This window comes from Hakea prostrata, chromosome 11 (genome assembly GCF_041222555.1).
Source record: "Hakea prostrata isolate BN-2017 chromosome 11, UWA_Hpros_2, whole genome shotgun sequence".
NCBI lineage: Eukaryota > Viridiplantae > Streptophyta > Magnoliopsida > Proteales > Proteaceae > Hakea > Hakea prostrata.
Window position 1 is genome coordinate 1,075,418 of NC_142610.1, and position 11,348 is coordinate 1,086,765.

General features: G+C 37.5%; 1 protein-coding gene across 1 annotated transcript; it reads left to right on the forward strand.

Moving 5' to 3' along the window:
• The first annotated feature begins 9,679 nt into the window (after positions 1-9,679).
• On the forward strand, positions 9,680-11,104 carry LOC148999506 (protein SEED AND ROOT HAIR PROTECTIVE PROTEIN-like). Its single transcript, XM_089140522.1, has 2 exons — positions 9,680-10,124; positions 10,396-11,104. Exons 1-2 carry the CDS (start codon positions 9,728-9,730, stop codon positions 10,716-10,718), a joined length of 720 nt encoding a protein of 239 aa, XP_088996648.1. The 5' UTR covers positions 9,680-9,727; the 3' UTR covers positions 10,719-11,104.
• The last annotated feature ends 244 nt before the right edge of the window (positions 11,105-11,348 follow it).

Consider the following 11,348-nt stretch of genomic DNA (forward strand, 5'->3'; position numbering starts at 1 on the left):
ATCAAAACATAAATTCTATGTTAGGATCTCCATGGAATTGCATTTTACAGATGGATTCGTTGTAATATTGTCCGTCTTTCCCCTCTGACAAATTCTTGAGAAAAGCTTTACATGAAGGTCGGGATGGGGACTTAAAAACATAAAATTCTCTGAGGTGTGAATCAAGTCGTGTCTGTGGCACAAGGCAAGGTGCAAAGTCATCATTGCCACTTGGTGTCAATCACACCATTTTACTGATTTTACTGATCTTCTCACATGTTTGTGCCTTTGCGTGCTTCTCTTGATGTTCAAGGTGCTAGTGGGGTGTCTCCCTGTGAAGTTTGCAGTAGTGACATAAACGGTTTATCTTTTATTAACTTTTTTTTTGTCCAGTATTCCAAGTTTTATGTATTTTTATAGGTCCCCACCCCACCTCTACATAAAAGATGTGTCAAAAATAGAAAAATCTAGATATAGTTCAGCTATGTTTTGACTAGAAAGTTAAACTATACCATTAGATTGATTTTATAACCTAATTCATTAGGAAAGAGGACCTCTGTCTTTTATAATTGTCTTGGTCTCCATTCTCTTATTGTTTTTTCGTCATTCAGTACAAAGACAAGTATATTTCCCCTCTTCTCTTCTTTCTTTCCTTTTTATTGGTGCTTGTCCCTATGTTTGTTCTTTCTTTTGCTTGTTCTACCCTTCTGCTAGGACTATCTTGCTTTCGCTTTTTCTTCTCTTTCTGCTAGGACTAGATTTTGTGCTTCCTAAAACTCTTTCCCCCCATCTTTGTCTCCCTTTTTGCCTTATCAGCCATGCTCTTTACAAGTGTGCTTAAAGATGGTTACTCTTGCCCTTTCCTTTGCCTTCTATTAATTTCATTGTACAGGGTATTGTTCTCGAGTTCTTAGTAATCTGAAAATGATTTGAATCATAACATCCGCTTGTGGGAGCTTGTTGCAAGTCATGTTCAACTCTGACTTTTTCCCACCCTAAATTAAAGGGCAATAAATTATTGCCTTCACTGCACCTTGCCTTGTCTTCTGCCTTGGACCTTGATCCCTTGATAACAATGCAAGGAGACCATAAAATTGAGGAGTAAAATATGGAGATCCAGGCTACAAAATTTTAGTATAAATACCACAACCTAAGAAACTTGCAGTCTGGAACTATAACCTTTTGGTCATCAGGTAGATTACTACCTTGAAATAAATTATTTTCTTGTCCTTTTTCCACCATGTATCATATATTGGACTTAAGTTGCTATAGTGGCTCCTCATTATTCCTGTGACTTTTCGGTAACCCCCCCTCCCTTTCGGGTAGTTCATGTTTTGTTCAACTCTTTTAGATTCTCCAGCAGATAGGTGAAACTTTGTGCAACAGTTTTGTACTACTGTAGGTTTGAATCATGGAGACATCCTCTCCGGAAAGCAGTGGTAATGATGCACAAATTTGCCTCACAAACCTTGAGATAGCTTACTATGTTCTCTTTACTGTACAAACTTCAGTGAGTTGATCACTGAACTTATTGTCATTTGTCATCAACCATCGGTGTAACAAGCTTTTTCTATTCAATTAGGTTTAGCTTCAACCTTGAATTGTGATACATTGAACCTTTGTTTTTAGCATGTCATTTTTTTGTTTAAGTTGTTTTCCCTAGTTTAGGAGCCATGGCATTTTGTTACATCGAAGCCTATTTTGGGGAGGCCTAGATATAACAGGAGTTGCAGCAGACGGAATCTCTATTGGTGGGATCTGCAAACCAGCACTTTCCATGCCTGGAGCCTTTTTAGGTGGAAAACTTCCTTATTTGAACATTCCTAGCAACATTATTTTGATTACAATTAAGGCTAGTCAGCTGACTCAGCTCAGGGTTCCAACTTTTGGATGTCATATGTTGAATGCAAGCTTTGAAATGATTTGCTAGGTCAGGTTTATGAAAACGGAAAATGAGTTATTGCAAACATTGAAAATTTGAAACTCCTGCTATCGGAATTTTTTTATTTAAAAGGGAGTTTTTCAGATTGATTTAGGCGGAACCAGAAACCGGACCAAAGGGTTACCCGGCCCGCAAATCTGAGATTCAACTCTAAATCAAGGGAGCCGAGCACCCCGAAGCGAAATATTGGACCATGACCCAAAAGTTTCTTAGGATAAATAAGATTCATCTAAAGATTGGCACCAGTATTTTATTTTAGAAGCATGACCCATGATTTGAAATTTATAGTTGATCTAGTTTTTAAAATTTTCAGAGACCAATAGGCTCTTAAGAAACAATGCCATTTCGGTCTTGGCTGTTAATGATTCAGAAAATGATTAGAAGATAAAAGAGCCAATATAAATTATCCGGTAGTGTGCTTACAAAGTGGGGACCATTGTGGCACAAAATGTTTGCGTTTAGTTCTGCTCCCTTGCTAAGTATTGCATAAGAGTTTTGTTGGAGGTACACTACCCTTGAGGTGATGTGACCTTTATTCAATAATAATATTTGGGGATTTAATGTGGGTCACACATCAACATGATATGCTGAAAATTTCACCAATAACCTTGTAATAAAACATCTCTTAGGAATGCAGAATAGTCTGCAAGCATTAACAGAAACTATTCCTGCTTTGTAAGAAGATGGTAACTCATAAATCCTCTTAGTTGGTCCATTGGGCTGCATTGTATGGCATTGAGGGGTCTATGTGTGTGGACTCATTGGGATCACTTATGGGCTTTGGACTCCGCCAATAGGCTTCTGTTAGCCCAAGAATCCATTATGGGCCTTTGTGATTCCACAATCATTTGATTTTCTTCTTCTTGTTGATGCTGACAAGAAATGGACCAACTATTTTTCCTCTGGATGAATGATACATGTTCATTAATCACATTCAAATGTTTAGATTAAATTAAAATAAAAAATTTTCTATTTTCTAAATCTTATCTCAACTTTTAGATGTGATTGATGGACATGTGTCAATCCAAAGGGAAATGGATGGTTCGTTTTTTTTTATTTTATTTGTCATAAATGGATCTTAAAAAAATCCGACTAGAGCCTAGCAGATGATGTTTACCATGTAAAATTAAGACGCCGCTAAGGATCCACATACCCAAGAGATACTTGTTAGGAGTTTGGATCCTAGAGAGACCAATTTGATTGCAAATGTATTCCAAATAGTCAAATATTGGTTCTTATATTAGGAACAGAACTTTGGCTAATATAAGAACATACAAGAGAAGCTATTGAATGTATACGCGTCCTTAGGCATATTCCTAGAGTAGTGGAATTTTTTGTTGTTCTATGGCAATCCTAGAGATTGGATTCCCAACTAGCTCTTGCTCTTCATTATTGCTCTCTACTACTAATGTGGAGGAAGGCGGGTTCTTGGCACCACAAGGCAGGGTTGATACAACTCCCCCACCCTGTTGCCATATGCTAGTGTATAAAGACTCTCGTCCCTCCTACATGGTCTAATTCATAATCTGAATTTTACATCTAGTACTTATTATGTGTCTCAAAACTAAAGTACAACAACAGGCGGGGCTTCAAATGTAGGATGCATCATTAGAGAACTCTAGGGAAGGTCTTTGTTCAAAACCAATGCTTATATTGGAGGAAGGCTATCCGCTCTATTAAGATGAAACCTCAATAGGAAAAGTGGTTGAATAGTTTCATATGAGAGAACTTCAAATATATAGGCAATGTATGTCCCATGCTGTTAGGTAACTATGAACAATAAAAAAAAAGATATAAAACATGAAAATACAACATATGCAAATGTTTGTGTGGAAATACAATGTATGGAAATGGTTCAATAGAAAAACCAATCAAACCAAATTAGGATACTGATGAAATGGTATGGAAAGAATTCAAATAGGAGGAAGGATGAGATGGTAGGGAAATAATTTAGATGGGAGGAGAAAATAATATTGAAATAATTTAGAGACAACTAGGGAAAGATTAAAAAATCATCTTTATCACACCTAATACTCCCCTTCAAGTTGGAGAGTGAATGTCAAGAACTCCCAACTTGTTTTTATGGCTGAGAAACAAATCTTTTTCCAAGGGCCTTGGTGAAAATGTTGGCAACTTGGGGAACACTAGTGGTGGAGGTGGGTTTAATGCGGTCATGTTGAACTTGATTGTGGACCACATGACAATCAATTTTGATGTGCTTGGTGCGCTCGTGAAAGAATGAGTTAGCAACAATATGTAAAGTAGTTTGTTGTTACAAAATAAAGGTATTGGTCGAGGGACCATGACACCAAGATCTTTGAGCAATGTAACTAACCACATGAGTCGGTGGTGATGGCTATAACACGATATTCAGGCTCAACAGATGAGTGGGACATAGTGGCTTTTTTTTAGATTTCTAAGATAAATGGCTGGAACCAAGGAATACACAATAGCTAGTGGTATCGTGAAGTCATAGGGCAACTTGCCCAATCTGAGTCACAATAAGCACGAAGAGATAACTCATTGTCAGGAGATAGAAGAATCGCTTGTCCTGGAGTGCCATGGAGGTAACGTAGTAGACGATTAGTAGCATCTATATGAGGTTTTCAAGGCTCATGCATGATTTGACTAAGAGCATTCACAGTGTGAACAATATCTTGACAAGTAATTGTGAGATAAATAAGTCGGCCCACCATCAGAAGTAGTCAACTTGAGGTGGTGTTCCATTGGAAATGAAGTTCGAATTAGCACCTGTGAAACCAACATCAGTTAAGATGTCCAATGTATATTTTTGTTGGTTGATAAAAATACATTTCTTGGAACGTGCCACTTCAAGACTAAGGAAATATTTAAGTGAACTAACAATTAAAGTTCATCAACATAAACAAGCACAAAGATAGGTGAAGACTTTGTAAGTAAAAAAAATAGAGAGTAATTTACCTTAGATTGTGTATATCCAAGATCAATAAGAGCTCCAAAAAGCTTGGAAAACCAATTACGAAATGCTTGCTTAAGCCCATATAGTGATTTGTGCAAGCAACAAACCAATTTCTCTCATTTTTGATGATAACTAGGCGGAAGAGTCATATATACCTCTTCATCAAGATCGTTATGGAGAAAGGCGTTGTTGATGTTCAATTGATGCAAGGACCATCCTTTGATAGCGGTAATGAGAAGAAATGTTTTGATAGTAACCAACTTAACAACTGTGACAAATGTCTCATGGAAATCAACCCCCTCAATTTGAGTATAACCCTTTGCCACCAAAAGTGCTTTATAACGCTTAATTGACCCAGCTGAATGCCGTTTGATTTTGTAAACCCATTTACAACCTATGGGTTTCTTGTTTTGGGTCAAAGGTGCAAGAGACCAAGTCTTGTTAAGTTCAAGAACTGGAATTTCACTATTGATTGACTCATTCCAATTAGGTGAAACAATAGCCTTAGCAAAACTTGTAGGTTTCGTTATAGGATTTAGGGCCTTGAGATACCTAAAATTGGAAGATGATAATCTATGATAGGACAAAAAAACAATTAGCAGGAGTAAGAGTACTTATGCATGAAGGAGGAGCTTGGGCATCCATGTCATAACAATGATAGTCTTTAAGGTGGAGCTAGCGGTCGATGAACCCAAGATGGCTGGGGGATGGTGGTGGATGGGAGGTTGGGTAAAGGAGGTTCTTCAACCGGTTGGGGAGAGGATGTGGTTGATAAGGTTGGATCCGACAAGATGGATGAACTATCAATATCTAGCTACAATGGGTAAAATAGACAATAATGGGGATGACAATTTTGAAAAAGGAAAATAATCTTCAACAAATGTGATATCACCACTAATGTAAACCTTACGTGTTTGTAACTCATAAATCATATACTTTTTTATGCATATGGATACCCAATAAAAACACCTGGAGATGCTTGAGGATTAAATTTATAACGAATGGATGAATGGTTATGAGCATAACAAAGACATCCAAAAGTTTGAAGATGAGAATATGAAAGGATCTTGCCAAATAAAACTTGAAGTGGTGATTTACCATGTAGTAGCGGGGTGGGTGAATGATTAACTAGGTAAGTGGCTGTCAAAACACAAGGACCCCAAAACTTATGATGTAGACTTGTTTGAAAGGATAGAGCATGGGCCACATTAAGAAGGTGGAGGTATTTGTGTTCAACATCCCCATTTTGTTGGTATATATCAATGTAACTATGTTGATGAATAATACCATGGGTTGTAAAAAAATCATTTGAAGAGTTGTTAAAAAACTCATGAGGATTATCAGTTTAGAGTTGTTTAATTTGACATCCAAATTGGGTTTTGATCATAGCAAAAAATTCCCTTAATTAGAGCATCAGATTTATGATTTAACAAAAACACCACAAATTGAGGGAATGAAGTAAGGTCCCCATATGTCACAATGTATCAATTCAAAATAAGAGATTGTAGAAATTGTACTAGATGGAAAAGAAAGTCGAGATTGCTTAGCTAAAAGGACAAATAGAGCAAACATAATTTTTATGAAAAGAAAGATTCAGATCCAAACGTGTAATATAATTAGAAATTTTTAAAGATGGATGGTCTAAACGAGAATGCCAAAAGTCCTTGGTGGGAGAAACAATAGCAGCAACAGGATAATCCAACTCCAAATAATAAAATCTGTTGTATGCCTTACTTAGCCCAATCCTCTCCTTTGTGCGTAGGTCCTGTATCACATAATGATCATGATAGAAAGGAAACAATGAAGTTGTTGGCTAAGTTGGGTAATAGATAACAAATTAAAACCAAAGGAAGAAAGATGTAATACGTCCGTGAGAGGTAAAGTGGTTATGGGGCTGTAATTCTTAATATGTGTAACAGAAGTAAAACAACCATTTGGAAGGAGAATGGATTGGGTGTGTGGAACAAGACTCTACGAATGAAACAAAGACAAATCTGAAATTATATGAAGATTGGCACCATAATCAATAATTCATAGAGAATATACTTTACCTACAACATTTTTCAAGGGTGTAATTTTACAAGATTCCAACAGAGATAGAAGTTTATGGTATTGATCTGTGATGAAAAATGGCGCAACAAGTAGAATGGACCACAATTGCAGCAAGAGAGTGAACCATAGGAGATGGCGGTGCGGTGGACTTTATAACATGTTTGGGAGGGTACCCATGCACCTTATCTGCAACGGGATTTTGAATGGCCATTCAAACCACAAAAGTCAAAATGATAGTATTTCTTGGTACCATTTTTTAAACTATAACGAGAAGGTGTGGCAACCAAGACAGAGTGCGTGAGAGCGGGAGCAATAACCTTATGAATTGTGCCATGGAGCTCCTCTTAAAGTAAGAGAGAATAAACACAATTCACTGTTGGCAAATGGTCCATAAAAAATAGTTGGCTAAGAAGTGAGCCGTAGGTATCATTAAGTCCCATTAGAAAATTCAAGAAGTTGGATCTCTATGAATAAGATCGAATTGCTTCTTTAGAAGATCACATGTGCAAGGTGGTAGATCATTGTAAGAAGAAAGCTCATCCTAGAACCCTTTGAGAGTTGTATAATAAGAAGCCAATGAAGATGTGCATTGTTGATGGATGGAAATGGCACTATCAAAGATGTGAGGTGCATTTTGTTGAGAATAACGAGCCTCAGGGTCGTCCCAAATCTCATGAGCAGTAGAGGCATAAAGGACATTATGAGCAATATTTGGAATAAGAGCATTGATGAGCCATGAAAGAACCATATTGTTACAACGAATCCATTGAGGAAGCAAAACTGAATTAGAAACAAGGTTTTCAAAGAGAGTCGTCAATGAATTGAAGTTTGTTTTTTGTTTCGAGAGCCACATGCATAGTGCGTCACTAAGTCGGATAATTATCACCCTTCAATGGTTGGGTGACCAAAATAGCTCTCAGATTGTCTGAGTGATGAAGGAAATATGGAGAAGATGAATCCAAATCAGCAAATTTAGTATGGGTAGCCATTGAATATGAGGTAGAAGATGAGGAAAAAGAAGACGTAGCTAATTAATATGTAGAATTGTGTTTTAGGCTGATACCATATTAAGACGAAACCTGAATAAGAAAAATGGTTGAATAATTTCATATGAGAGAACTTCAAATTTATAGGCTGCATACATCTCATGCTATTAGTTAACTATAAACAATAAAAGAAAGATATAATCATGGAAATACAACATATGAAAATGTCTGTATATAAATACAATGTATGAAAATGTTTCAATAGAGAAACCAATCAAACCCAAATTCGGATAATGATGAAATTGAAGGATGAAATGATAAAGAATTCAAATGGGAGGAAGGATGAGATGGTATGGAAAGAATTCAAATGAAAGGAGAAAATAATATGGAAATAATTCAAATTAGAGACAACTAGGTAAATGATGAATAATCATCCTTATCACAGACTAATATGCTCCGAGGGAGGAACTGATGGGTTTGGGTGTCTTGTATTCTGTGGGTCCATGTAATTTTAGTTTTAGTTGTATTTATAATTGAAATAGGGTTTCGATCAATTACTAGTATTGGATTAAAATGATAATTATATTGGGATTAAGGTTTTAAGTTTTCATATAAATAGTGAGATAAGCAAATGATAACACTTTATGGGTATAAGAGTTGTGTGATGTTTTTTGAAATAGTAAGACTTTTGTTTTTCTCTCGATGGATATAAATTAGATTTTGTTGAACCACGTTAAATTTCTTGTATGTTTTGCTTGTGTTCTTCTCCATTTGTGATTGTGCATCTGTTATTCCGGATAACATGAACTTCTATTGTTACCTTTTGGGACCTTGTTCATGACAGAGCAAGATATGAAATCCAAGCATAAGTAGGAGAGGACGTGAAGAATTCAAGGGAAATTTGTCATTGTATGATTTGCGTAAACCGCTTGTTTTGATTCACACGTTGTAATTTCCTTCCTTTTTTTTTTTTTTTTTTTTGAACCGCATGTAGGGTTTCCCACGTTGTAAATCTTTTTTTGCGGAAACCGCATGTTTTGATTCACACTTTGTAATTCCCCTTTTTTTTTTTTTTCTATTTCGGGAACCGCATGTTTTGATTCGGATCCACCTTCCCCTGGTCCTAACTGGAGAATCCATTCACTGGCTTAATAATTCCTATCTTCACCAATTCTTTTCTCCTCCTGGTCTCCGCGATCTCCTCATTTCCCTCCAACCACCAAATTTATTTATTTTTGGTGAATACCACACCATAGCGGCCACAACCCGACACCAAAAACAAAAGCGAAACAAAAGAAAAGCAGACGCCACAAATGTCCTGCACACATAGTTAAAACCAAACTCGGCCCGCAAGGCCAAAAAACAGGAGGAGAGGCAAAAAACACCCCAAGGAGACCCAAATAGCACAGGCAAAAACCAAAATCCCACAGGGGTTGATTTTCCCCCAACCACCGAATATAATTTTACGGGCCACAGTCGAACCTTGACCATTACCAACTACAGAATTAAAGCCATCAAACTAATCAACTGATAAATAATATATTAAGAATTAAAAAAACCAAGAACAAAAATGCTTGTCATGGACGGTGGGTGCATTACAATTCATGCGGTGTTCTAATACTGGTTAATTCCGACGTGCAAGCTACCAATTGACACATAAAAATGTTTCCCATCTCATCGTGCCTCTTCGTGACAAATACAATATTGGGGTTTGATCATCCAAACAAACCCCTATAAGAAAACCGAGATCAATGAAAGGTGCCATCTCCCCACCAACAACAGTTCAGGATTTAGGTGTTCAAGAGGAAAGAGAAGAGAAGAGAAGCGATCATGGGCTTCAACCAAATCCTCCTGCTCTCCTTCATCTCTCTGTTGGCATTCAGAGTCAATGCTAAGATACCCTTCTTTTACCCTTTCCATCATCATTCACCACCTCCACCTCCTCATCATCCACCACCACCACCACCTCCTCATCATCATCATTCTCACCCTCCACCTCCTCATCACCAATCACCACCACCTCCTCACCATTCTCCCCCACCACCTGCTCATCACCAATCACCACCACCTCCTCACCATTCTCCCCCACCACCTCCTCATCATGCTCCACCTCCTCCTCACTACGGCTTCCACATGCCCAAGCCAGAAGAGAATGATGTGAAATCGATTGGTGTGCAGGGAATTATTTATTGCAAAGAAAATTCTACTAAGCTCACCCCAATTAAAGGTACCTATATATTTCTTAGATAAGTTACTGCATTTCTTATATATCCATGTATAATGATTAACTGGTAAGGGAAAAAGAAGAACTCTAGAAGCACTTGATGGGCAGACCCATCTAGACGTTAAGGAAACCCAGAAAACCCAAGACAGCCCAGGGGAAAAATAGCCGAATCCAATCCTTAAACAACCAAGGCTCTTCAGTCTTCATTAAGTGCAAGTTTCTGAATGATTTTTTGATTGCTGAAGTAGTAATTGTTGGGTTTTGATTGTTGCAGGAGCTGTGGCAAGGATAACATGCAAGGCTTGTGACAAGCACGGACGTGTGACAGGTAGTTACACTGTGATGAGTGACTACACAAACAAATCTGGTTACTTCTTAGCAACCATGTCACTTGAGGATATCAAGGAAGTTGGGAACGTCACTGACTGCAAAGCATATCTTTACGAGTCTTCATCGCCTGCATGCAGCCTTCCCACTAATGTCAACAAGGGCTTCACTGGGGCTTCTTTTAGAGGCCCTCGCCTTCTCCGTAACAAGATGCATTTGTATACTGTTGGGCCATTCGAGTACGTCCGGTTCATGCCCATTGGCGATTAAGAACCTGGTTTTAGAGTTCCATAGATGGCATTAGTTAAGGCTTAAGAGAGAAGTTTTGACCAGAAAAAGACGAAGACTTAGTTAAAGATGGTTTCTTCTACGTACGAGGAACATTTCTAAGGATTTTTTTTTTTTGGTAAGAAATTTCCAAGGAACTCATGTTTTACTATTTTTAGATTTTAGGAGCTATGAAAGGAATAAAGCAAGTTGTGAGCTTGGTGGTCTTTGAGTCGCCACCCACTTGATAACAGGCTCCTTTGTTGCTGTAATAGTATGAATTTTAATACAAAACCGTACTTGTTCCGAAAATTGGAAAGCAGGGATATTGGTTGCTTGTGAGTCCTTGAAATATTTCCATTTGATGATCAGGGGAAAAGTCTTTGAGCAACCCAATTATAGGGAAATTGGGATGGAAATATTACATATGTTGTCGGCAAAAGTTGAACTCACAACCTCTCCACTGAGAAGTGAGATTCTTAATCACTCCACTAACCCTTCATTAGCCTTTATGATCGATCTTGTTTGGGTAGTGCATTTGATGTGGTGTCTATCATTGGTTGCACACCACGTAAATTCTATCAAATCTTAGCCGTTCAAAATATAGTTTGGTTCGTTTAAATTAAAACCATT